The 27,999-nt window shown below is 42.9% G+C and overlaps 1 protein-coding gene across 1 annotated transcript; it reads left to right on the top strand.

The window, feature by feature from the left end:
• Positions 1 to 2: 2 nt before the first annotated feature.
• On the top strand, positions 3 to 27,987 carry DHX9 (DExH-box helicase 9). The gene is made up of 27 exons (XM_068416842.1): positions 3 to 203; positions 1,961 to 2,101; positions 3,087 to 3,198; positions 3,469 to 3,581; positions 3,969 to 4,114; positions 7,243 to 7,289; positions 7,954 to 8,087; positions 8,707 to 8,796; positions 9,028 to 9,189; positions 10,553 to 10,630; positions 10,957 to 11,148; positions 11,655 to 11,796; positions 12,317 to 12,399; positions 13,668 to 13,824; positions 14,197 to 14,297; positions 15,145 to 15,358; positions 15,554 to 15,648; positions 15,816 to 15,889; positions 16,522 to 16,674; positions 18,362 to 18,522; positions 20,471 to 20,582; positions 21,438 to 21,599; positions 21,752 to 21,879; positions 23,038 to 23,267; positions 25,508 to 25,623; positions 26,498 to 26,698; positions 27,550 to 27,987. The coding sequence occupies exons 1-27, from the start codon at positions 93 to 95 to the stop codon at positions 27,788 to 27,790; spliced, it is 3,696 nt and encodes a 1,231-aa protein (XP_068272943.1). The 5' UTR covers positions 3 to 92; the 3' UTR covers positions 27,791 to 27,987.
• The last annotated feature ends 12 nt before the right edge of the window (positions 27,988 to 27,999 follow it).

Here is a 27,999-nt window from a genome sequence, read left to right as displayed (position 1 = left end):
GAGGGCGGTGCCGCCCGCCGCTAGGCCGGCGCCGGGAGGAGCGGGCGGGCCGCGGCCCGGCCGGTGCCCCCTTCTCTCCCCCGGCCGGAGCCATGGGGGACGTGAAGAACTACCTGTACGCCTGGTGCGGGAAGAGGAGGGTGACGCCGGCCTACGAGATCCGCGCCGGCGGCGGCCGGAACCGGCAGACCTTCCTCTGCGAGGTGAGGGCCCTGCCGCCTCGCCGGCGCCCCCCGGGGTGGGCCGGGGGTCTGGGGCCTGCCGGGCCCTCGGTGGGAGGGCGCTGGAAGCGGAGGGTGCGGGGAGCGCCTGGGGGGATCAGGGGACGGGCGGCTTGGCGGTTCGGCAGACAAAGGCTCCAGGCTTGGGGTGCGCCGAGGGGCTCTGGGAGAGCCAAGCAGCCTGGTGCGAAGCTCTTGGAAGAAGGAATCGGCTTTCCTAAGGGTGATGTGTGTATTTACACCGCCTGTCTGCCCCTTCTCGCTGTTAAAATTGTCAGCGAGGGGTGCGGTGTGTCACCTTTGTAAAAGCTTTGATCACCTGCTGAACTTGGAATTGAGATGTGTTTAAAAATTCCCGGCGGTTATAACGTTGCTGTGTTCCTGGCTCCAGACGTCGTGCATGTGCCAGCAGGGAGCTTTGAGTGCGGGTTGGCTCGGAGAAGGAGCAGAGGTGAAGTGTGAGGCCATGTGCAGGACAGGCCAGTTTGTAAGCGATGCCATATATTTGCACCAAACACCTTGAATTTGGCATTATACCCTTCCTCCCACATTCACCTTCCCCACTAATAACAAAACTGAGAAGCGCAGTGGTATTAAACCCATTTTAAAGGTATTGTAACTGAGATTGAGCATTGCTCCAATAAGTGGTTGCATGGACAATTGTTGAGCCATTCCCTGTGTTGTATGTTGATGCCCCATGAGCATCCGTAGAAACTTAGCAGATAGATCTCACTAAAACAGTCTCTTTTATTGATTTTTGGTCTGGTACCATGTTGTGAATCCAGTACAGTTACTGTTGCGTTGGTGATACCGTTGTCCTGGTAGACTGGTAGTTGGTGCTGAGAGTGGAAGCTGGTTATTTGGAACATGTTAAGCAGAATACTAACAAAATGTGGTGTTCGATGAGAAAATGGGTGTTGGCTACCAGATCTGAAGGATAGATCCAGTCTAGCATCAGCAGTGTTGTGCAAAACTCTGATTTGGGCTAGCTGGAATGTTATACGCAATTCTGCTTATTTTTTTTTAAGAAGAACAACTAGCTATAGTAAAAACCTGTTTAAGTGGTCAGCAGAGCGAAGAGTGAAATTCAGAAATGCATAAGTGGTCTGTCCAAGCGAAGCTGAAATGAAATGGAGTTGCTGCCTGTAAAAGTGAAAAAAAAGAAAATAACTTTAAGAGGAGGGATGGTGGTTGCAGAAAAGTGGGTGTAAAATGTCTGGTTAGTCTGAATTTTGAATAAATTTTGTGTGAGCAAGCTTGGCAGCAGCCTGTCAGGCAAGCTAGCAGGGTAGAAAATTGCTATTCTAAAGCTTTTCTCTAAGTTTATGAAATATAGTGCATCTTGCTAGCTGTAGTAACGTGGTGCTGCGGTAGAGGGGACACAAGCTCACTCCTGTCTTTGTTGTCTGAGCGTTTGGGATTAAGGTTGAGGAAAGTGAACGTGGGCAGAGTTTGCTGCCGTGTGTTGGTAGTATCCCTTCCTACACGGGTTCATTTTCTTCAACGAGGTTTTGGGAAACACTCATGCTCTCTGAGAATGGACTGCGGGTGTTGTCTTTAATAGGTATAAAGTATACATCCAAAACCCACAGAAATATATGTGTTCAGTGATATGTAACAGTACTTAGTGATAATATTTCTCCTGTACTTATTAGCAACTGGTATTTTGTGTTTCAGTATTACTGGTTTTCAAGACACTTTCACTTGTCCATGCCACAGATCTGTATTTTTATTTGCAGGTTCGAGTGGAAGGCTTTAACTACGTTGGCATGGGCAACTCCACTAACAAGAAAGATGCGCAGAGCAACGCTGCTCGAGACTTCGTCAACTACTTGATTCGGGTGAATGAAATGAAGAGAGACGAAGTTCCTGCTTTTGGAGTAAGCTGCTCTTTCTCCTTAGCAAAGGCTAATCTTTAACTGCAGCGCTGTGCAGCTGGTTGCATTTCATCCCTGGGGTTCAGCCTTGTACCCACGTGCAGTGAAGAGGACCTGAAAGTGCAGGATGTGTGCTTGCAGTGCTGGAAAGCTGGAATATATCCAGTGAATGTTGTAGGCTGATCTGGTAAAAACAGCTGTGTGTTGGTCTGCGTAACTGATGAGGCTGGAGAGAATTCAGAGTCCCTGTAAGGTGCAGCCTGCCTTGAGTACTGAATACTCACACCTGACACTGGGAGTTGTTTTAAATGCGTGTTATGATATATAATACTATGTACTTTAAAAAAAATCACATCTCAAACCAGACGTTGAAAATTTGGCTTTTTTTAAACCGTAAATGCTTTCTGCCTTAGATCCTCACGTGTAGAAGGATCACTGCTTTTTGTGATGTTTGATGGACCATACAAGTATCAGCAAAGACTATCACATAAAAGCTGAGGAGGAAGATAGCTCTACATCAGTTTTGGAGAACAGTAAATAAAGCATGAAGCTACATGTTATACATTGGAAAAGTCTTTGTCTAGTGCCTCATTAAAGATATATCTGTGTAAGATAATTAGTTTGATCAGTGGAAGCAGTGTCCCTGCCTCGTTAGCCTAGGTGAAGCCTTATGGTAACAGGAGCTATATTGTTTCTGATGTACCAGTTAGTTTCACAGCAATCCTGGATGCTGAAACAGTTGATTTAGTAATTGCTGAACTTCAGTAAGTCAGGGCTACTTGTTGGTTGGAAATCTTGTTATCAAACACCCACAAAAAGCCAAATATTCAGGAATTGTATTTCTTTCATTTTTTAAAAGGGTGTTAGTATTGGGGGTTACCACTGGGGGTAACTGTTGCACAGTGATGCCTGATCTTCTTAAAGCTAAATAGTAAAACGACGTATTCTGTACACACGTGCTGATATTTCCCTTCATTCTCTTTCCTAGCCAGCAGCTGGTGATACCCCTGATGGACATGAAGCAGCTAGAGATGTTACTGGTTCCAGTTCTGCTTTGGGTGGACCTCTTCCTCCGCATTTGATTATAGAGGCTGAAATTGGTAAGACTGTGAAAACTGTAGTTTACCTGTATGTGGCTGTAATATGTGCATATAGATTTGGGTGGGGGTTTTTCTCCCAAATAGCATAATTCTGCAGACAGAAGACAGTTAGAAGTCATTGTAGTTTTGAGGCAGAGGCATGAAGGACTGCGTGATATCTGAGGGACTGGTCATGTCCTGTTGAGATTGCCAGGCAATACCTCTGCATTGCTAAGAATGTGTTTTGGGAGAGTTATTTTGGTTTTGTGTTTTTTTTTCCCCACGTGGCAGGCAATGGCCCAGAGGCAGCACCTGGAAACTGTGGCGATCGTGGAGCTCAGTGGGATCGGGGTGCAAATTTGCAAGACTACTATTCAAAGAGAGAGGAGCAAGAAGTGCTGGCAGTAAGTCATCCTTTACTTTCATTCTTAAATAGGTATCTTTTACTCCCTTTCATTTATTATTATCATTTATGATCAAGCTTGCAGTTTTGTTTGATATTTTACTGTTGGTTTTAGCTTAAGCTGCAGATTTACCTGCTGACTTTTAACGTAGATGATTTGTTTAAGCAAAGAACAAAATAAATCACTCTGGATACTGTGAATATCCAATTGTTTATATAGACATTTTTTTGTGAAAATAAGGAAATACTGAGGACTTTTTAGCATTTTCTGTAATGTCTTTATTATTTTATACCATCTAGACAAGTTATTTCAAAGACTTCTTGTAAGAATGTTTAAAACTGAGATCTATTAGAAACCAGTAAGTGATACTTTTTTTTCCAATATTAGACCTCGGAGTCAGAAGTGGACTTAAATGCTGATCTTCACGGGAATTGGACCTTGGAAAATGCCAAGGCACGTCTGAACCAGTTTTTCCAAAAGGAGAAGATTCAGGAAGAATATAAATACACTGAAATGGGGCCTGATCACAACAGGTTTGGTACTTTTAGTCACCTTCTGTGTATGAAGGGTTAGAAATAATTTCGGTGACAGTGGCTAATCACACTTACTTGCAGTGCTCCATAGTGCCGTTTGAGAAGGCAGCGTGCTTTACCAGGACCAACACCACCCCTAAATCTTGAAATGGGGGTGATGAGCCTTGGTGCTGGGATCTGAGCGACTCTGAAGAAATTGCTGTCTAATGTTTTTCGTGGATGTGCAGCTTTTAAAACTATTCCTGTGCTCTAGCTAACTGTCGAGGTGTCCATTTGAGTGGAAATAGTGCTCAGTTGCTTGTGGTAATCGTATAACTGTAGTTGCCTTTGTACTTTTTGAGTACGTCTTAAATATGGTTACACTTGCTTATGTAGAGATGTGCTTTAAGGACATTTTATTCATATTTTTATTATAATTAACTTTTTTTGGCAGTGGAATTTTTTACTGGAAAAATCAGTTTGGCAGAATCTTCCTGAAAGAGTTTTGAGGGTCTTAAATTTCAGCTGAAAACAGCTGGGTACTACTGTTTTTTGACTTTTTGCCCGTTCCATCAGAAAATTCACATGTGCTTCTCCCAAATGAACATAATGCATAACAGATTGTGCATCAAGAATTGATGGGTTTGATTTTTTTACCCCTGTTTGGAATAGTCTTTACAAATCATCAAAACTTCAAGACATTGTATTATTTCTTGTGAAATATAATTATGTTTTGTGTCAGAAACAACGGCGTGCTGCTGCTGCTGGATTCTTGTTGTTGGGTCTTGGGGGTTTTTTTGCATTATGTAAATTTGTTTTGTATGAGTTATTTTTTTTAGAAAGACAAGTGAATTTTCTTATGACAGTCTTCCATGAGAGTCTCACTTGCAGGACTTCTGGTATTCTTACAAGCATTTAAAACATCTAAAATATGTGTATTGGTGTCAGAAAGTTCTAAATTCTCATTTAAAACTTGTCTTCAAGTCACTTCATCTCCATTTATGTTTTCAAGCAAGGACATTTCTTTCCCTTAAATGAGTACCATAAAACATTGGTTTGTACAGTCGTAGGAATTTTAAATATGCTTGTTGCAGATGTGGTTCTTGAGCACAGCTTTCAGATTATTTGTGCAGCTCATTTTGTTACACCTTCTGCAGATAAAAGCATTAAACTCGAGTTATTTAAATGCATAAAACCTTGAGCAGAATGAGGTGGCCACAGATGACAGTATGTTTCTCAGCCCACTTACTGTTCTTCCGAAGAGCATTTCAGAGTTTTGTGTCTACTACATCCAGGAAAGCTTGTGTGAGTCGTCCTGGGTGGAGTGGCAGAAGGGGGAACTAACTATCTGCTGCAACGGATAGGCATGAAACAATCCTAATGTCTTCTAGTGTTTATTGGGAGAGGGCAGACTATTGGGTTTAATCCTTTTGGTATGTGTAACAGGAGAGAAGTAGTGTCAGATGTTTTTGGAGTTTTGAGGACAGTAATATAGGTTGTTTTTTGTTTTTTTTTAAGAAATACCAGTTGCCACATCTTACCAATCTGATTTTTTTAAAGTAAGAGTCTTTATAACAGAAATGTCAGCCTTGCTCTCAGAGGATTATAATGGAGAAATGTATTTTTGTTGTCAATTAATCATAGGCACATGGTGTAAGAACTTAGTAATAGCTGGACAATTTTGATTTGGAAACTTTGTTTTAATTCCGACAGGAGGGTATAAATTGTAAATATAAACATGGCTCTCCTCATACGCCAAGTACGAACTAAATACTGAGGGATGGGATGTGGCTTTTCTCTCTTGGGCTTCCACCGGTAGCGTGGGGTGCCTTTGCCTCCTCGTGTTCCTGCTGAAGACGGTAGCAGCGAGCGACACCAAAGATCTGTGCGCGTTCACACACGGGCTGCCGAGGCTGTGCTAAACAATCACGTGGGATCCTGCTGGGAACTGATGTCTGGTGTTGCTGTTCTCCCCTTAGGTGGAGGAGAATGAGATTGAATGCTGACTATAGGCCTGGCTGAGAAACATACTGTCATCGGTGCCTTAGTTGGCTGTTGTGTCCCTGAAAGCCAGTGGCCTTTGACCCATGAAGCCACTGTGCCTGAAGGTCAGTTCACTGGTAGTACAGGAAGGAGTTCTAACGTGAAATTTAAATCCCTCACTTAACCTTTTTGTTTGTTTGTTTGTTTGTTTACAGCAAGAAACAGAGGACACAGGTGCAAGGCTCTGCCTGCAGCTGTGGAAGTACCAAGGCATAGTTTTCAAAGAGGATCTCAGTCTGATAAAGCCCAGTCATACAGCTTGAATCACATTTGCCCGTTTAAATCCTGTCTTACAAGAATTTGGCTTTCATTTTTAATCTGTGCAAATACATGCTTAGGTTTGTGATTCTTAAAAACGTGGATCTTGGTTTCCATCATCCTCTGTTGACGTATGGCTTTCTCATTTTTTTAAGCCTAAATTAATATACCAGCTGACCTTTAAATGAATTGGTTACGTGCCTACTAGGCAAACTGTTACATTTGCTGTGCAGAGTTCCTTTTGACTGTGTGCTGCTCGCAGAGTATGGCAGTAAGGGCTTCATGAATGTTCAGGTGTTCTGTCTCCTTCTGTGCAGATATGTTTAATGGTCTTTGACAAAATGACCTGCTTTAGTTTTGTCTGTGCTCTGAGCTGGCCAAATGTGTGGCAAAAACCAGGGCAGCTGTATTAAGTGTTGCATCTGAGTTAATAAACCCAGGTTACTAGTGGGTTACACGAGTATAATGTGGGATACAGTTAATGGTACCACGGGATGCATGTTACCGTTACATTAACATGCTCTCCACTTTGTAATTGTTGCCTTAAACTTAGACAGCTCAGAGCATAATTCCTAATAGTGTGGGTTTAAATTTCAATGCTGAACGGTGGCATTTGCAGGACTCTTCTAAACAATTCTACTGGTTCTATTGATGGTGAATCGTTACCTACTAACTCGGGGTTAAAGGGACTAAAAGCAGTAGTATGTTACCTTGGCCATTGGTGAGTTGAGAGTCTCTGACTGAGAACACAGAGATCTTTGCCTAGAAAAATTGGAAAGAGTGGCTATTCCTGCAGTGGCAGTGTCAGCTATTGGTAATCGTACCTTTGTGTTTTCTTTCTCTCACAGGAGCTTTATTGCAGAAATGAACATTTATGTGAAGCAGCTGGGCAGAAGTAAGTGCCCTTGTTTATTTTTTACCATAGCAAGAGATGGGTGTTGGTACAGAGGAACAGGTCGTACTCGTGGGTACAGGCTTTTATAGTTATGGACTGGAGCCACTTCCAGAGGTGAAGGATCATGTTTGTTTCCTGACACGAAATCTTTGTTCTGTGCGATGTGCTTGTTGTGTTCTATTGCTTGTCCATTACGTGCTTCCACTAATCTTTTTTTCTCAGCACGAAGAAACACTTGTGAGATACGGTAGGTTCTGTTTGTCTTAATTACTTGTTCTTACATCTATGAGAAATGCAGGCGTCTAATGTTCCCAGGCAATGGGTGTGCTGTCCATACCATACCCATTTATGTAGAGCTTGGTGTGAAATTTGTACGATGTTGCTGGGTGGTATGGGGTGATCATACTTCCTTAGACACTGAATGCAGAAAAAACTTCCCAGGAGTTCCCCAGGAAGTCAGTAAGTAATTACACAGCCAGTGTAAGGCAGCTGGTGAAGGGCCCTGGTGGAATTTTATGTTGGAACTCTGGATTTATCAAGATTTGAAGCTCTTTCCCTGAAATCTGGCCCGTGTGAACAATCACAAAGCCCATTTCTGAGAAGCATCTTCTGTGGAAGCTGTTTGACATCAGCTACTACAGCTCTGAACTTTGTGTTGCTGCAGGAATTTTCGGTCGTGAGCACGGATCCAACAAAAAGCTGGCAGCACAGTCCTGTGCCCTTTCCTTGGTCAGACAGCTCTACCATCTGGGTGTCATAGAACCTTATTCTGGACAGACAAAGAAAAAAGGAGAATCGGTGAGTTTGGTAGAAGGGTCAGAAATTGTTGCTTTCATTTTAATAACACATAAGCACTCTCTTATGAAGATAAGTGAGTTAAGAGTTTGCTTTCGATATTTAACAACTTACGAGTTAATAATAATTTTGATTCTTTAGACCAGCAACTGTTTCTGGTCTGGCCAGTGATTTGGATCAGAAATAGAACTTTGTGTGTGTGTGAATGGAGCAGTAAACTAGTTTTACAGCCTATTAAATGAAATAGGATTTGTAACAAATGCTTTTTTCGGTATAAATTTTCTAGAAGCTTAAAGATTTATGTTTATGCTACCAGAGTTCTCAGCTGTTTTGTTTCATTCTCTGGCACGTTAGCATTTTTTGGTGTTTGGTTACAGATTTGGGAATGCTTTCCTCTGAAATTAAACTCAGATATTTAAAAATATTTAAAAATATTCTAGAGATTCTTGTTGGATGAAAAGTCGGCGAAATGTTTCAAGACTGAATTTTGAACTGATGGTCCTCTTTGGCCTGGTGTCACTAGGATCTGTTTGATGGTTCACTGTATGCTCTGGTGGCCTGCAGTTCTGGCTGCCGTTGTCTTTTTGTGTATATCAACATGTAGTTTTTAAACATTTAATAGGTGGAACCTTATGAGGTGTTGCTGTCTTCTGAGCTAGAAAATCGGCTGCAAAACACTGTACGGGAACTGTCTCTGGAGATTGTGCCTTTGGTGAGTGTGTGGTTCAGATCCTCCAGTATTTACAGAATCACAGAATCAATGAGGTTGGAAGAGCCCTCTGGGATCATCGAGTCCAACCATTGCCCTGACACCACCATGGCAACTAGACCGTGGCACTAGGTGCCATGTCCAGTCTTTTCTTAAACACATCAACATTTGACACCAGGCCTGCTTGTTTAATACTTTTATCTTTCTTTGCTCACTTTGCTTTTGAATTTATAGCCTGAAGATCCCAGTAATCCCGTTCTGATTAATGTGGGAAAGTTGGCCCATTTTGAACCATCGCAGAGACAAAGTCATGTGGGAGTTGTTCCATGGTCACCACCTCATTCCAACTGGAACCCTTGGACCGGCTGCAATATTGATGAGGGTCCTCTGGCAAATGTAAGATAGCTTAAATAATTGATTTGTTGTTTGTTTTCCCCATGCTTCCAGAACTTTTAAATGCTTTTCCCCCCCAGGATTTAAAGTATGAGCTATTCCAAAGGAGAAAACAGTCCACTGATAAAATTTCCTCCTTTCTTGACCCTCCTTGAAGGGAGTCTTTACATTGGTAGGAGTTCTTTGTATTTCCTGCATGTTTTATTAGGTTCTTGAGCAGCAGTGTCTTGGATGTTCCAAGTCTTTGCTTTGTTTCACTTTTTGCCTGCTCTTGTGCAGCCCATACAAAGTAGTAATTGAAATTACAAGGTAAGCACAAGGGCATGTCATTTATGATTCGCTAGCCTCTCTCTCCCATACTTCCATTCTAGGACCTTCTTTTCTGGGAGGAGAAACTGCTCCAAGCCCGTGTCAGTACACAATCCTCCTGCTTGCTTTTTTTGTCATTTCTAGTCCCATTCACCACAGAACAAATCAAAAGCAGCAACGTGACATCATAAAATGAGGAGGAAGGGGAGAAATACTGGGTTGCCAAGTTCAGAGGCATAATTTGGCTGCTGATATAACCTGGTCAGAAAAGACTCTCAGGGCAGGAACTTTAGTTTCCTACAACGGGGAACCAGAATACTTATGACTAAAATAATAATTTAATATTACTTTCGACTGCAATTTGTTTCCATAAATTACATTAATTTAACATTGATCATTATATATTGATTTAAAAAATGTGGAACTGATGTAAATTTGAGTGTTGCTGCTTAAAACACGTAATATATTTGCGGACATTGCAAATTGAGCTGGCTTCAAATCTCATTGGGATTTCTATGTGCTAGTCGTGGTGCAGCTGACTTGTTTTCACTAAAACCAATTAGCCCTTTGGGAACAAATCTGAATTTCTTTAGAATTCTTTCTTAGTTGAAATACAAGAGTTGCCTGATAAATTTCCCTCTTTGCTTACTTTTCCCTTTCCAGCTACTGTTCTGTGGGTGGTTATGTGCTTCCATGATGTCATTCTGTACATTAAAAACTCCTGTCTGAATGAAGATCTGAGTATCTCGTTGGCTTACTGCTGCACAGAGTGTGTTTCTCAAGCAGTTGAAGTGTTTAAATTTAAACAATCATTCTTTTTCAGTATGTTGGATCTTTCTGAGGAACTTCTTTGAGGATGGCCGTTCAGTTTTAACACACTGGAATGAATGAAATAGAATAGCTCACAGGCATAACTGATTGCAGGGAGTTACATAGGAAGCGATCCTTCACTGATATTTGGAATCATGATGTTGGTGTGACTGATTTTTATATTGAAGTTATGATGTAGATAAGCAGAGGGGTCAAAAAGCCTCCAAACAACATCTTGTCTTTGCAGCTCACTCCAGAGCAAATAAGCATGGATTTGCACAGTGATTTCATGTACCGTCTGGAGCAGGATCCAGAATTACAAAGGGTAAGTGCGCTTCCTGTAGCATGGCGTGCTCGTGCTAGGCGTCCTCTTTTCCAAAAGAGGTTGAACGTACCATATACAAAGTGTGTAAGACTGGATTTCAGTAGTAATATGCCCCAAGTTTTCAGAAGTGCTGGGTGTTACACTGGGGTGGATGTGGGGATGTGTTGCGCTGTGTAAGGAAATAATACAAACTATGATTTGTTCTTAGGCAGTTTTTCCTTTGTGTGAGCAAAACCTGTGTAGAAGAGTGAGATAAAGTATGGATGTGGAGCAGAATAGGTTGATTTTTGGAGATTGTTGGAAATGTGCTGGTTTTTTTATTCCAGATCCAGCAAGAGAGAGAGGCCTTACCTGTGAAGAATTTTGAAAGTGAAATTCTGGATGCAATCCACCACAATCCTGTTGTTGTAATCCGTGGCGCCACGGGTTGCGGCAAAACCACGCAAGTTCCGCAGTACATCCTGGATGAGTACATCAAGAGCAACAGAGCTGCAGAGTGCAACATAGTAGTGACACAGGTGAGGAATATGTTACAAAGGCAACCACTGAAGTTTTGTGATTGGTGCTGGAAATGACCCGTTAGGATGTGGTGAGAAATCTGATCATTGTTACAGGACATCGTTCACAAAAGTATCTCCTCAGTATTACGGGTAGGAGAAGCCTCAGCATCATGTACATATTCATTTGGAGTGTTATTCTTTCATGTATCTACAGTTGGGATAATCTGCCTTGTTCCTTGCCCAGGTGAAAACTTTTTGGCAGACTGAGAGGAAACGACTTGGCGAATGCCAGCTGGTAGTGCCTGTATGACCTTATATCCCTCCTCTGTAACTTTATGTGCAGAACTGACCATTTCAGAAGAAAAAAGACTGCTGTTATAAATATTACTGGTTAATGACTACTCTCTAAAGAAATCTCAGGACAGGACACTTATAGCTTTTATAATTTACTTCCTTGTTGTCAGTGGTGTTCTGATAAACTTAAACTTCATCATTAAGTCAGAAAAAACTTTTTCATCCCTCAGCCTCGGAGGATTAGTGCTGTTTCTGTAGCAGAGCGTGTGTCATACGAGAGGGGAGAAGAACCTGGGCAAAGCTGTGGATACAGCGTGCGGTTTGAATCTGTGCTTCCTCGGCCGCATGGCAGTGTGATGTTCTGCACTGTAGGTCTGTATTGTTTTATTTATGTTTGGAGCTTATTAATTACGGGTCTGAATTCTTTGAGTTAGCAGCAAAAGCAGAAACGTGGTTACGTTAAAATTTTTAGAAAATCTGTTTAAAAAGATTAACAACTTCTTTTTGATAGAATAAGTTTGCTGACATACTGTTGTGCAGAGAAAGATTAAGATTGTTGTTCAGAAATATGATAATACAGGCCTGATACCACATGGAAATAATCTCCTGAAGAGATAAAATTGCCATATATTGATATTCCTTAGAAGACAGAAGGGGAAGCAGTATTGGGTGGGAAAGAAGAAAGAGTTTTTCTGGTAGTGATACTTTATACCCTCCCCATCACTTGTACACATGAAAGCATGGCAGCTAGAGGTGGGGCTGTAAAAGGTGCTGGACAACCTGCACACTCCCTGATTTTTAAACCAGTGTAACTGCTCTTGATGAAGTGAAGTGGGAGGGAGAAGGCTGAGCTGTTACCTACATGAACATTTAACTACTGTGTCTGTTTAAGGTGTTCTTCTGAGAAAGGTGGAGGCTGGGATCCGTGGCATTAGTCATGTTATTGTTGATGAGATCCATGAGAGAGACATTAATGTGAGTTGGCTGGTGATGACGATCCTATTTCTCTCTGTGCTTCCGTTCTGTTTAACTTTTGCATCTGTTCTTGTGTCATAGTAAACATGTGAAAGGACACTGCATTTAACTAATTGCCATACATATGACAAGATTTTTAGAAATTCTTCTCTTAATTACTCCTTACCTGAAGAAAAGAGCAAGGACTTGTGCTTGCTTGCTGCCCTATCTCTTTGGCCTCTTAAGGATCTCCTTCTATGTCCTGGTCTTCTCTGGAAAGCACAACACCGTGGTACAAGCACTTCTTGTCCAAATGTGGGAGCATGTTGAATGTCATTTTTATTTTGGAGTGCTTTTACTCCTGACAATGTATTACTCCAACGGAACAGTGGTATTTACAGAAGCTGCCATCTTGACAGTGACGCATTTCAATTTGGTTTTGACACAAAGGAAAATGCAACAAGTCAACAATAGAATTGGAGGAGGGATTGTGTGTAATTTAAGAAAAGGGAAACATTTTCTGTCCCCTTGATTCTTCCATATAGTTTTCAGCTTTGCCACAACAAGAGTGAGAGAAATCACTAAGTTCTGACATGATGTTTAAGCTTATTTCCACAGAATTTGGTGTCCCTGCCTCTATCAGGGGGGTTGGAACTAGATGATCTTTAAGGTCCCTTCCAACCCAAACCATTCTATGATTCTATGACTCATTTAGATGGAATTGCAGATTTTTCTTATCTCTTCATCTATTAAGTTTCTATTAATGATGTAAAGTACAAGTTTTCAAATTTTGAATGAGGTTGGAATTTTATCTGTTGAACTAAGGGCCCACCTAACTGCATGGCCAAACTAAATAAATGTCACGTTTAAATAGAACTATAAAACTTCACATCCAACCACACTGAGTCATTCTTATTTATTTTATGAACTGTGGCTACTTTGTGTGTAAAGCAAGTTTAAAAAGACCTGAGGTTGTAGTGTATTGTTAGGAAGGAAGCAAACTATTTTTGAATGCTTTTCTTTAGTTTGTTTCATTCTGATAAAAGAATAACTCCTCTTTGCACTGGAAATCCTAAAATTCACTTATTCCAGGAACTGCAGTGTTTGCAAAATAAAGCACTGGCAACTGTTTCTGGTTATAGACTGCTGTGATAATTTTTACTTCTCTTGCCCAGCAAAGCTCCTGCTCCATAAATGTATGTGTCTGTGTAATTCTGTCTGGTCTCTTGGGAAGATGTTCCTTCTTACGGGTAGGAAACTAATGATGTTCTTATTCTCTTTGTGCGCAGACGGACTTTCTCTTGGTGGTGCTGAGAGATGTCGTTCAGGCATATCCTGAAATCAGGGTTATCCTCATGTCTGCCACCATCGACACTAGTATGTTTTGTGAATACTTCTTCAACTGTCCTATCGTTGAGGTCTTTGGGAGAACCTACCCTGTCCAAGGTAAATCATTGGCTGAACTTGCAGCAGCTGCTTTAGTTTTTATCAGTCATACACTTTAGGATTGTGGGTACGGCAAGATAGCCATTTCTTTTGGATTGTCGTGTCTTACAGATGTGGCTGACCCAGTATTTAAAAAAAAAAGTAAAAAATTAATGTGGAAGTATGTTGAATAACGGGATAATCACTGGAATAGTGTGGGAATAACTCTCATAGTCTAGCTGACAGCCAAGGAGTTTTCTCCAATCTTGGCTTCATGCTCTGAAACATCACGATTATATCAGGAGAATCTCGAGAGATGACACAAGAGTTGTGTTCCCTTTCACAGGCTTCTAGTGGTCAGTCTTGATAACCAGTGCTTGTCTGTCCTTGCAGATTATTTTCTGGAAGATTGCATTCAAATGACTCAGTTCATTCCTCCACCAAAGGAAAAGAAGAAGAAAGAGAAGGATGAAGAAAGTGGTGAAGATGATGATGTATGTTTGACTTTTTTAATACAAAAAGTTAAACAGGTGTCAGTTAGGGCTCTACCTCAAGCGTAATTCATTCGGCATTGTTGAACTTAAACATTTTTAGCAGCTTTCATATTTTTAATATCCAAGATTGCTGTTAACTTCAGAAATAGAATAGAATTTTCTCATTGCATTTGTAAACTGAAGAATTTATTTTTTTTTTTGTTGAAGCTAAAATTCTCATGTTTTGTCAGCCTACTTCTCTTTAAAGATAGAAATTAAATGCTTTTAAAAGTGAAAGCATTGGTGACCTTGGAAGAAGAAACAGGTACAGAAATACGAGCTTGGTGATACCTTGTCAGGGTGAAAATTTAGATTCTGTCCCTTCTTCTCTTGCAGTTGATATTGTTAGTACTTACATACGTTCTCAAGAAACTATCGCTTTCATGATACAGCTTTTAATTTGTAGGTCTGGAACTACTGTTTAGGTGAGTTATTTGAAATTTTAAGAAATGATTAGTTTTTCTTGAGGGAAGCATTTTCTTCTGCTTCTCTTGACGTTATCCCCAGTCATCTGAATGGAAGTTAAATGAGTTCGATAGCTTCCTGCTGCGGATTTATATTGAGTTATAACTCAATGCAGTGAAATTATAATCCCGTGCTTGTGTTAGAAAGCTGAGGAAGCAGGACTTAAACTGCTTATTGCGAGTCATTCTGTGAGCTGTGCCTGAGATGCCTTTCCCTATCCACACGTCTTGTTTGCTATTTGCCTGGCCAGCCAGTTCTCAACAGGTTGAGTAAATTAATTAATTTATATTATTTCTTTTGTGGTTTGTTTTTTTTGTTTGGTTTGGTTTTTTTTTTTTTGTAGGCCAATTGCAACCTTATTTGCAGCGATGAATATGGCCCAGAAACAAAGCATTCCATGGCTCAGCTGAATGAGAGAGAAACTTCTTTTGAACTCATTGAGGCCTTGCTAATTTATATCAAGACCCTGAACGTCCCGGGAGCTGTACTTATTTTCTTGCCTGGCTGGAACTTGATATATACAATGCAGAAACATCTAGAAATGAGTCCACGCTTTGGTACGAGCAACTGTGTTCTATTATATTTCATCTCCTTTTTCGAAGGAAACTACTGACTGTGTAAAGAGGAGGGTTAGTTGAGTGGGAGCGGGATTGATTCGTCGTGAGAATGAGTGGGTAGAAATGATTATGTTGTGCAAAGAAAAAATGAGACTTATATAAATAGTTACTGACCTTCTTGTGTTCACGTTGCAGGAGGCCGCCAGTATAGAATTTTACCTCTACATTCGCAAATCCCTTTGGAGGAGCAACGACGGGTGTTTGATCCTGTGCCTCCCGGGGTAACCAAAGTACGAGCGCCTTCTCTTGGTGGAGCGTAACGCGCTCCGTTCTGGTGTGCTTTTGTGGAATGTAGTGCTGACTTTTTTTTTATCAAGTTTATGTAGTTTATCTGGCAGTCCGTCCTTAACTTTTTCAAACCAAATATATTTCAATATGCGTTTCCTGTTTTTTCTAGGTTATTCTATCTACCAGCATCGCTGAGACTAGCGTTACCATCAATGATGTGGTCTATGTTATAGACTCCTGCAAGTGAGTTCATGAAATAGCTTTTTGTTTTGTAAATCCTATTCTTTGGGGTGTAAAAAAGGGTTTTCTGAACACACAGAACTGCCTTGTGTTCCCGTAGTCCCAGAGCTGAATGGGAGGACTCTCACTCGAGACACATTTGTGTTGTCTTTAACCGTTCAGCGCCGTTACGAACCCCACTGGCATTTCATGGGCTGGTTTCGGGCGCTGTTCATGGGAGGTGTCGCTGGGTCTCCACGCGTGTTTGACATAACGTCGTCTGCCAAATGAATATTACAAACCCTCAGTGTATAGCTGAGGGAATAGAGGAAGATTGTTGTAGTCTGTTACAGAGCCTGTCTTGCTCTGCGTTCTCTCTGAGCAAATTACACGTGGGGAGCTCATTAATTGCGTGGGTATTTTAAGCTTTTGAGACAATTGTGGAATCTTCATTCAGTTTATAGAGTATGATTTATAAAGAGTATGATACTTCAGCTTCCAGATGGATGCCTAACTAGCCAAAGCTTAGCTAGTCAAACAGCGGTGGTTTGCTTCTTAAAAGCAGTGTGGCTGCAAGGAATGAAGTTAAAACTTCAGGCAGGATTTAAGATGAAGAATATCTGACCTTAAATTGTTTTTTTTTTTTTCTATAACAGACAAAAAGTGAAGCTGTTCACTGCTCATAATAACATGACAAACTACGCCACAGTCTGGGCATCAAAAACTAATTTGGAGCAGCGGAAAGGAAGAGCCGGACGTGTGCGTGCTGGATTTTGTTTCCATTTGTGCAGCAGAGCTCGCTTTGAAAGGTGAGGCTGTGCTCTTTAGAAATAAAAATCACCTCAGGGACTTCTCCCAGAGCTGTTGTATGCTACTTCTGATCAAACTGGGGAAATAATTTCAGAAAGCACGGAGAGGAGATGCATGAAGGTGGTTCACACTGGGATTCTTGGAGATCTCAGTTCTTTTGCTTGATAAAAAGTACATGTGTTTATATGCCTTCACCCATTGTATGGGGTGGATAAATAGTTTGTGATTTTATTATTAAGAACTTCACTGCAACCTACGGAACCTCTCAGGAGAAAAATAATACTGCTTGGGAATTGAGGCAAGGCAGAAAAGAGCTCTGGAATGAGGATAAGGCTCTAGTCTGCCTTCAAACGTTGCGGGCCCCTGGCACCTTCACAGAACAGGCAGTTTTGTCATGCAAGTGGGTAAAAAGCAACGAAGACAGATGTTACTTTTCCCTCCATCCCCATTCCGTGGCCAGGGAGCCCCTTCATGCTGCTGAACTGCTGCTCTAGCACCTTCCCTGCTGCTGAAACCTTTGACCTCTTCTGGCTGCCAAGCTGTTTCTCGGTTACTAGCGCCACGGAAATGTTTTTGCTGGTTGCAGAAATCTACACAGCTGCTACACTCAGTGTTTGATCTCTCTCATGAAAGTTTCAGTGCCCCTTTCTCAGATAGCAATTGAAGCATAGCTGGGTTTTGATGTTCAGCTTTTTGTAACCTCTGACAGCATCAGTTGATGAAAAACTTTCCTTAAATGACTCAAATTTATTTAGATCTGCTGTCTAGTACAGTGGAGTGATTGTAATTAAGAATTTTTGACAGTGAACTGATTTTAGGCTACTGAAGTAATCATGGGACTTCATGACTCTTAAGTTTACCTTCCTTCAAAAATATAAAACCAAAATATGCTAGCTCCGTGGTGCCTAGGAAGGACAGAGTGTTTGTGGAGTTGTGCAGAGAATCTTTTGAGACCTACCATCTAAATCTGCTACCAGCTGAACCCGGAGATCTGTTCAAGGTGTTTTGAAACCTTTCCTAGCTGTCTCTTGCTCAGTGCAGTCATTCCTAGGAGTTCATATTTCAACCAGCAAGCTAAAGGATCACTAATGATACCGTGCTAAAGACTTAAAAGCTCTATCTGTTTCCATCAGGTCTTTTTCCTACCAGAAAAACACCTTTGGAAAGCATCCAGCAAAAATACTTCCTTTTCTTAGTGATCAAAGCAGAAATGCACAGGAGGGGTTGGGCAGTTGATAGAAGGACATGTAGAGAAGTGTAAAGGCAGGCTGAAAGCAGGTTGTCTGTCTCAGGAGTGGAAGTCTTTCTTTAGCAATGTGGGAGATGATTGTAAGGGGTAAGTGTGGGGCGAGGCACAGCCGTGCTGCGAATCGGGGCGCTTCAGCCATGCAGACTCTCTACGTGGTCAGCTTATGCTAGAAACCAGAGTGGGTGGTGGTGCTGTGAGGGCTACACCCTCTGCACATTTCCATTGTACATTTACCCTGAGATGAGAGTTGAGGAGAACGGAAGATAAATACTGGTAGAAGAGCCTAAGCCACAGGAGCACACTGAGAGCTGGTGGGTTGGCTGGGAGGCAACGTTTGCTTTGGAGGGCGGTAGTTAATGCTGATGGAACGACCGATGATGGTGATGAAAGTGAATGTTCAGAAAAACGTGGGCTTTTTTGTTCCCTTCTCATTCCAGACTTCAGACTCATATGACACCGGAAATGTTTCGAACGCCACTTCATGAAATTGCTTTGAGCATCAAACTGCTGCGGCTGGGAGGAATCGGTCAGTTTTTGGCCAAAGCAATAGAACCACCACCTTTGGATGCGGTGATTGAGGCAGAACGCACACTGAGAGGTATTGTCATTTGTCCATGAGATCGTATGTTAACGAAGCCGACTCCAAGTGATTTCCCACGTGTACTGATCACTTTTGAACCGCTTTAACATCTCGCTGGTTGGATTGTTTGGGTAGTCGCATGCTGTCTGAACCAGCAAGGTGTTTCCTGCGTGCATCGTGTGGGTGGCAGTATCTTCTTGCAGCTGAAGAAACAGTTGAATTCCCAAGTGGAGTGTGATTCTTTTAAGAAACTTGAGCCTTCAAACTTAAGGCTTGTTTTGTTATTTCACCAGTAATTTATGCTAGCTTCCAGCTTCCTCTTTTCCAGCTGTGGCACCGCTCTGTATGACATAGACTCAGTCCAGCGCCTGAGGCATTTACAAAACGACTGTAAAACTACTCAAAAAGAGGGGTTAGCAGTTTCTTCTATAATTACTGCTTTCTACAGTGTGCTGACCCAAGATCTCAGTATTGTGTCAAGTAATTAAATCTCCAGGTTATGAATATGCAGGCATCAGTATCCTCCTAAAACAGGAGAAACTGAGGTGGGGGTTAAGCCGTCTCCCCAGCTTCTTCAAGGAACTAGCTAGAATATGAGTAAAATGAAGCGGGGAGGAATCCTAAATTTATGCTCTGGATTTAAAGCAGTGATCTCCAGCCTCAGCATGCTTTGCAAATGTCACTAAATAAGCACTTGTTAAAATTTCTAAGAACTGAAATACCTATTTGGTTGTTGATTTTATGAACAAATTGTGTGACAAGACTCCATTGCTTGTATGCAGAAAGGAGACCAGCATGAAGAACATAGCTAGGGATAGCTGTTCAAGTTTAATGACTTCCTGATCTAAAAATTGTTAGTGCTTTTCCTACACTGCAGATAAGAAATGCAAAGCCAGGGGAAAAGGCAAATGTTTCCAACTTTCACACCAAACAGACGTTTCTGCAGGTGCCTCGGTTTCCTGGATGACCTTTTTCAGAGCGTGCACACTACTAGGATGTTTTTAGGACAGTGAGACATGCTGCTCTTCAAAATATTCTTTAGGCTTTTGAGTTCAATAAATACCAAGAAAAATGCATTTGGTAGTGGCTAAGGAGTCCTTTATTTGTCGCTTTGCCATTTAATTGCTGAGGCTACAAAGCTTTTTTTGTTTTAAATGTAAAGCTTTTCGTTATGCTGAAGTTTCCCCAAGTAGGCCGTGAATAGAGCACGTGAACTATAAGTTTGCGTTCTTCGTTTATATCTTAAAAGGGTTTTTAAAGATCACATTTGTATTGTTTTTCTTTGTTATGCAAACTGAAAAATTTGAGTGTTATGAAGCAGAGTTTAATAGTTATGGCGAAATGGATAGAAAGATAAGGAGACTCACAGGACCCTTCAATCTGTACAGCAAACAGATGCTTGTTTGACTCTGTTATTGACAGTGGTTTGATTGATAGGTTTGAGGATGAGCTCAGGTGATAATTTTCAGGTAATGGAAGGAGAGGAAAGTAGGCAAAGCCTCGTGGAAAAGAGAGTTTGTGGCATTCTCTTTTTGATGAACAGAGGGTGCTGTGATTTGGTAATTGCGACAAAGACTCTGCAGTCAGCTGGGGTAGGGCTGCTTTGATTTCCGTGAGGCAGAAATTAGGTTAGATTAGTTAGATCAAATATAGGGGCTTGAAAAAAGTTTAATAGTGTGATAGTGGTTTGTATAGAAGCACGCTAAAAAGAAATGGAAAAATATGTATGTGAATTAAATAGTAATTCTTTTTAATTGTGGAGGAGGTAGTAAAGCATCTGTAAAGCTGAAGTAAAATTTGTTTATTTGACCTCAGGCCAGTTTTGAAAATCTGGTTGGCAATATCATAAACAACATTAAATATAGGTGGGGTTCTATTTAAACAGGATTATTAAAATTCTGAATTTCTTATCTAAGGATTTCTGGGATTAGCTGACTGTCTTTGATAATAAGAGATCTTGTTTCAGAGCTGGATGCCCTCGATTCCAATGATGAGTTGACACCTCTTGGAAGAATCCTAGCCAAACTTCCCATTGAACCTCGCCTTGGCAAGATGATGATAATGGGCTGTATTTTTCAGTAAGTCTGGTAGTCTCAGTGGTCTTTTGCTTGTCTCTCTGAGTTCCTGAGCCTCTAGACATGTGCTCTACAAAAGAAAAAACATCTAGGTGAGCAATAAATACTACAACTGGGGATAAGAAACGGAATATTCATGAGAGCAGAGGGTAAATAACTTAGTGTAGGGAATAAAGTAATCATGAAATTCAGAGTTAACTGCAAGGGACCAGTAGAGGCTAAACAGAATCATAGAATCACAGACTGGTTTGGGTTGGAAGGGACTTTAAAGACCGTCTAGTTCCAACCCCCTGCCACGGGCAGGGACACCTTCCACTAGACCAGGTTGCTCCAAGCCCCATCCAACCTGGCCTTGAACACTGCCAGGGAGGGGGCAGCCACAGCTTCTCTGGGCAACCTGGGCCAGGGTCTCACCAGCCTCACAGTAAATAGTTATGAATTAAGAGTGGGACTTTAAATATTTAAGTATAGAGGTGGGGAGATGTGAAATCTGACACGTAGATAAGAAGAAAAATGAATCCACATGTTTTGCTTTAGCAGAAGTAAAGATCTGTTCTTGGTAAATGTGATGGCTGTAGGGTCCTTTTCACCAGAGGATGGTGGTGTACAGATGGGGGGCAGGGGAGGGAACATAGACAAAGGGCTCGTCAACACTTGCTGTTGTGAAAGTACTGGAATTGGAGCTAATTTAACATCCACTGCCAGGGAAGTGTTTCTGTGAAGAGCTCTGGTAGATAAGGACTGAATTCCTCAGGTCTCCAGCGGAGGAGTTTTGACTAGCATCAACAGCCTGTAGCAGCTGCTGGCAGCAATCCTGTGAATAAACCCCATCCTGAGCCCTTTTGTGGTTTCTTTCAGTGTGGGAGACGCCGTTTGTACCATCTCTGCGGCCACCTGTTTCCCCGAACCTTTCATCAGTGAAGGCAAACGCCTGGGTTACGTCCATAGGAATTTTGCTGGGACCAGGTTTTCAGACCATGTTGCATTGCTCTCCGTCTTTCAAGCCTGGGATGACGCGAGGTATGTTGTCTGAGCACAAAATCTGATGAGAAGTTACAGGTAACACGGTTTTGTGACCAGACTAGATATGCCAATGGATGCTACGACAGCTTAGACTGTCGTGCTTTTCCTTCTCTTGAACAGACTTCTAATTCACTCTGTTTGTTTTGTAGAATGGGTGGTGAAGAAGCAGAAAAACGATTTTGTGAACACAAAAGGCTCAGCATGGCTACTCTTAGAATGACTTGGGAAGCAAAAGTCCAGCTGAAAGATATACTTACTAATTCTGGCTTCCCTGAAGGTGATTCTGCTTGGACATAGTAATTGAATGATTGTCTTTTTCATTCTGAGATGAGAAATAAATAAGATAATCTATGATGAACGCACAAGGAGAGTGGCCTATAGTGGGTTTGCCATAAAGCTATTCTGCTTTTACAGCTGCGTTTGGGTGAAATTTTAGAGCTGTCTCATTCTCTCATCGTTGTCTAAACTGGAGAATTTCATAGAATCATAGAGTGGTTTGGGTTGGAAGGGACCTTAAAGGTCATCTAGTGATCATCAATGTGATGGCTGTGGTGCAACGTAGCGGGACTTTGGAGGCTGAGGTTAGGGCTGCAGGATTAAAAATCTATTAAACAATTGTCCTTAGAGAATTACCTCCCTGATTGTCTTTCTCCTTCACTTGTTGCCTCTCCAAAATGTGCTGTGCTGTGCTTTCCCCCTCCTTTTCATCAGCGTTAGAGGGGGAGTCTTTGTGACCTAACCAGTGTGGTGTGTGCCCTGCGATGGTCTGGGTTTGTGCCACGGGATGGATGTGGTAGTGTGGCATATTATTCAATTTTCTAAGGAAAAAAAAAATCTTAAAGCTGCCCAGGTTCTGAATTTGCCTGATGTTCCTGAGGAGCTTGCTCAGTAAAATGGAAGGGCTGGCTGGATTTAGCAGATGTTCATCGCCCCCTCCTTTTTTTTAAAAAAATTCCTTTAATTTTTATCTCCTCATGTTGCTAGGATCATGGCTGCATTTATCCTTAACTTTATTTCTGGGCAAGATGACCTGAAAACAAGCCACCAGAGACTCTGGGGAGGTTTGTAACAAATAAACTAATGAAAACATCCATTCTGACCTCCCCCAAAAGATCCGTGTCCAGAACAAATGATAGGAAACACACTGTGGTACAGCACATTCTGGGCAAACCCCTCTCTCCTTGTTTTTGAAGAGCTTGGGAGAGAAAAATCTCTCTTTGTAGTAGTATTTGTCAGCTTTTTATGCTCTCCACGAATAAATTGAAAATTGAATGTAGAGCTGCAATGCTTTGAGTGCAGAGATCATTTAAGAACAGATGCATATCTACCAGTTGATTGAATCAGAAAATGCATTGAGCCAGGATCCTAAACAGCTCTGCTGTGCTGTCCTACGTGGCCTGTGGATGCGAGCCAGTCTTCTCTTCTCTGTCAACAGAGTGTTTGATGACTCAACCCTTTAACAACACCGGACCAGATAATAACCTGGATGTTGTAGTCTCCCTGCTTGCTTTTGGGGTCTACCCCAATGTCTGCTACCACAAGGAGAAGAGGAAAATCCTTACCGCTGAGGGGCACAATGCACTCATCCACAAGTCATCTGTCAACTGCCCTTTCAGCAGCCAGGACATCAAGTATCCATCACCTTTTTTCGTTTTTGGAGAGAAGGTAAAGAGTTTGAATTTGTTCTTGTTTACGTGCCACCAAGTTGTCTAAGAGGCTCTTTTTGGTAAAGAAGCCATAAGAAAAAAGACACACTGGGTAGTGTTTAGCTTGGTTGGGTTGGGTTGGTTGGTTTGTTTCTCCAGAAAGTGAACCTTACGTGGTCCTGGTGTCACCCAGCTTTACAGTAACTTTCAATCAACCAATTTCAGCAGAAGTAGAGGTCTTAGCTGCATAGACAGTTCCTGTGAGGCTTGTGAAAGCAGCCAGGCCATAGGGAAAGATCTAAATTCTCTTCTTTAAGAACTTGCTTTAGGAACTCTTCCATACTAATTAGGCACTAGAGAATTTCTGCCCTTATCGCTTCTGTTACTTACGAATCCAGAGAGAAAACAGGAACACGTAATGTGGCAGCGGGGTGCTCCCTTTCTGGCCTGTAGGTAGTTTGTCGTCTCCTGAGGACAAGTCCCATTTCCCAAGCATCTCATACAAACCCTGCAGTGCCTTCCCCAGGGTCCCCATGACCTTTTCCTCCACCCCGTTAATTTGATGTACTCTGCACATACTGTACACGTACACGTAAACCCCTGGGTGCCCTCCTGTGCTCTGGTGATGGCAACCATGAATGCAGGCGCTCCTGCTCACCCTTCTCTCAAGGAGCAGATGAAGGCAACGCCTTTGTGTAGGATGTGGCCAGGAGACAGTCCTCGGGCTGCCAGCCTGCTCATGCCACGTGTGCGCGGTCACTCCAGCGCAGCGATGGGGAGGCCCTGGTGCTCTCTGCTGCCTGGTGTTGCAACCAGCTGTGCACAGCCCCGGAGTTCCTTCTGCCTGGGAAGTGCTGTGAAGGTGGTTTGGAGAATACACCTTGAGTTAGCAAGGCCTTTTGCTGGAAGGAGAGCCTCTCAAGAGCTCCTAGCTGGAGGAGTTTCTTTTTTGAAACCTTGTGTACGCTGGTTAGTTCAGAATTAGGGTTTATTTATGCTGATTTTTATATCCTCGGTCCTTTTTGCTGACATGCAGCTTACTTCAGTGATGGTAGATAAACCACTTCACTGGTAGTAAATGGAAGTTTGACTCCTTCAGGCACTGGCTGGGGACTCGTCCTGGTGCTCTGGATTTCCACATACGTAGTTCAGAGCTGCGGTGAGGCTTCGCCGCTTCTTCACCCTTTCTGACAGGATCCCAAGTGGGTCAGACCTCTGATCTGCTTCAGCCATCTTCTCTGTAAAGTGAGCTCCCCTAAAAACACCAGAAGACTTGTGAAGTCAAAAAGCAATGCTTTATTAAATCAAAATACACATGGGAAACTAAGAGTGACTAAGGCTTAAGAGTGGCTAAGACAGCACCTGGGTGAGGCTGGGGTGAAGGAAGGATTTCTCTCTCCCTACCCGTTATTTACCTGCTAAAAGAAGGTTTCTCTCGGGTCTGGTGGTCTGTTTCCTGCTGCACTTGGCAGCCTCTCCCTCACCCGCAAGTTCCATGCTCCTTGCACGGCCTGTTTTTCTGCCACAATTTCTACTCTGGAAATTTCTCTCTTTTGAATATGTGTGGTAGCTTCCAGGCAGGAGCAAATCTTCTCCCTGTGGACAAACAAGTACAACATCACGTTCCTGTGTGAAAGAAAGGAGGGAGAGAGGCAGCTGTCGGGCGGGAGGCTGACATCCTAAGTACCACTCTTTAGTTCCTCTTTAAAACGAAGGGCAGTAGCTGTGCAGTCAGTGCTGTTATCTCTGGCTTGGGTTTGTCCAAGTGCTCACTTAAAGTACAAGCTTTAGGGCTTGTTTCTATGAAATGACAAAGCGGGCAGGTTGCACGGACGTGTAGCGACTTCCAAATTCGTGTGTGTAGGACCCTACTAAAGAAGCAAGCTGAGCTTTCATCCCGGCCCCAGCGATGCCAAAGGTGGGCAGATAATTCAGCTACGCCTTGGTCATTTTTGGGTTGACAAAGCATGAGGTGGCTCCTGCAAAATCTGAGCTACAGAATTGCAGACGTGCAGCCATGGGAGAATGAATACTTTTAAACACCAGGTAGTTTGTGGTGGTTTTTTACACCAGCCAGTGCTGAATCCCTGTAAACACCCATTCAATTCTGTATGTGTGTGTGCTCTTGGAATTTCCTAACACTACACCTAGATTTTTTTGAGGTGTTTTCTTTTACAAAAGTCTCTGGTTTCAGTGCATGGAGGACTATGTAGGCATCTGTTTTCCATTTCAAGACTCATATTCCTCTTCTACCTGCAGATCCGAACCCGAGCCATCTCTGCCAAAGCGATGACCTTGGTGAGCCCGCTCCAGCTGCTTCTCTTTGCCTCCAAGAAAGTCCTGTCAGATGGAGAGCTCATTCTGGTAGATGACTGGTACGGATCTCCTTGGCGCTCATCACGTTGGGGTCTGTGAAAGAACACGGGCTGAGGGGGAGCGGCTGCTCACGCAGACAGAAGTCTCTAGAACAGGAGCCCTAGAGCGAGCCGTGCACTGCTGCGGGTTAATTGTGAGGGCATTGCCTTTGTTTCCCCTGAGGAAGGGAGGGGTTTATGTTGGCAGCGCTGTTTGGTGCAGATTACCTGCTTAAATTGAAAACGTGACACCAGGCAGTTTCCATCAAACCTGCTGCCTTTTTCCCCTTCAACTGGAACGTCAACAAGAGGGACTGTGTATTTTGGAGCTCCTCTTCAGACAGAGGCTGAGGAAACCTTGTTTTTGAGTCTTGGAAACACAGCATGAGGAGAGAAATGGTCACCTCTGGCAGCACACGTTTTATGGCCATGCCCAAATACCATCTGGATGTCTTCCCCCCACCCCTCCCCACCCTGGTCAGTAAAATGGAGGTGAAGAATTGCTTAAGCGTAATTCAGTCATATTTTTGAGGGTGGGCTGGAGCTTTCAAAATCTTGAGGAACCTCATGTTTTTAGTTTACTTTATATTTTTGTATCTTTCTGTTTTGATGCCAGGGGTTACGTATTGGTGTTATCTGAGTATATTAAATCTCAAGAGTAAATTTAAACAGAAGGGTGGTTATGTTTTAACAATGTCAAGTTTTAGGGATCTTTCAAATTTGCCTCCTGAATTTCACACCCCTTCATTGACAAACTAGAATTTCAAAGATAAGAATATAGATTTCTGGTTCAGTGTGTGCAGCACTCAATGAAAAACCACTCCACAGAACATCTTCCATAACAGGTTCTCTGCTAGAAGCTGTAATACATCCCATGTGATTCCTTCTGCTCTAGGATCAAGCTGAAGATGCCCCACAACGCGGCTGCCTGCATCACTGCTCTGCGTGCTGCCATGGAGGCTCTTGTTGTAGAAGTGACTAAAGATCCTGAGATCATTCAGCAGCTGGACCCAGCCCACGAGCGGATGCTGAATGTGATCCGTCAGATCTCCAGGCCGTCGGCCGCGGGCATCAGCCTCGTGGCCACCAGCGCCAGGTGAGTTTGGCTCCCTTGGCTTGTGCGCTCGGAGCTCTGAGGCGAGGAGCGCTCAGCACCTCTGCCCCCAAGGACACCGAGAGCCCGAACAGGGCAGGTCAGAGCCGTCAGCTCCACTGCTCCCTCCCTGCGTGGTGGCTAAAATCAGAGCTGAAGTCTCCAGGAGAGTCTTGTCCCGTGTGGTCGGGAGCTTCAGGCTTTTACTCCAGTCAATAATCTGAGCGTATGCAAAATTGTCACGTTCAGAGTCTGACGTAGACAGATCGCTGCCTGTTTCCACAGGAAGGACAAGCGGCTCTCGGGAATAAAAGCTGTCATTGCCTCTTCCAAAACACAATGAATTGTAAAGAAAAGATAATCCAGATTTTATTTTGGGCAAACCTAGTCATTTCTGTCTCTGGAAATAAATATTTGGCTGTGCTTGCGCCCCTCTGCTGTGCCTGAAGCAAAGAAAAATGAAAACACCTGTGAGCTGTTAGTAATTTAAGGGTCAAAACAAAGAACAGCTTAGATGGGCACTTCTTTGTGTTTTGCGAGGAGCAAAATAAAGATCGCTGTGCTCACATAACCAAGAACAGGGCTCCCCATGCATTCCTGAGAGCTGGAGGAGCGAGTCTGAGGGGAAAACTTCTATCCCAGGTGTCGACCTGGCTGAGATTTAGAGGAGGCGCTGCTTAGGGTGGCACATCAGGCCGTTCCTGACGTTGCAAAAGGGGAACTGTAATTCAAACATCATATTCTGTTAACAGAAAACAGAGACATCTTAACTGGGTACCTTGGCAATTGCTGTAGTATTTTAAAAAATGGAATCTGTAAGATTGCATCAAGTATCTAATGTTTCTCTTTGCCAGGCTCGGCGATGGTCCTCGCCCCCCCAAAATGCCTCGCTACGACAACGGGGGTGGCCTCAGAGGCTGGGGTTACCCGCGTGGCTCAGGCTACAGAGGTAGAGGGTTCGGTGGCTACGGCTACGCCGGCAGGCGCCCGGGAGGGAGAGGCTACCAAGGTAGCCCGGGGAGAGGCTATCGAGGAGGAGGGTATGGAGGGGGGTACAGAGGAGGCTGTGGGGATGCGGGGAGGGGCGGGTGGTAGGTAGGGGAGGGCAGGGGAGTCTTTCCACTCTGACAAAAGCACGTTTCTCTCCCGAATCCCTTTCTCGCTGTTACCAGTCTGTTGGCCACTGCAGTTCCTTAGTACAAGTACTGCTCTGTAATATATCATGCCCTTAGGGAATTTACTGCAAGTTGTATGATTTTGTTCTTAATAAAGAGTTTGATTTTGAAGACTTATACGCTATACGT

This window comes from Nyctibius grandis, chromosome 21 (assembly GCF_013368605.1).
Source record: "Nyctibius grandis isolate bNycGra1 chromosome 21, bNycGra1.pri, whole genome shotgun sequence".
Lineage (NCBI taxonomy): Eukaryota > Metazoa > Chordata > Aves > Nyctibiiformes > Nyctibiidae > Nyctibius > Nyctibius grandis.
The sequence above is the reverse complement of the archived record's forward strand: the minus strand, read 5'-3'. Positions and strand labels throughout refer to the sequence as shown.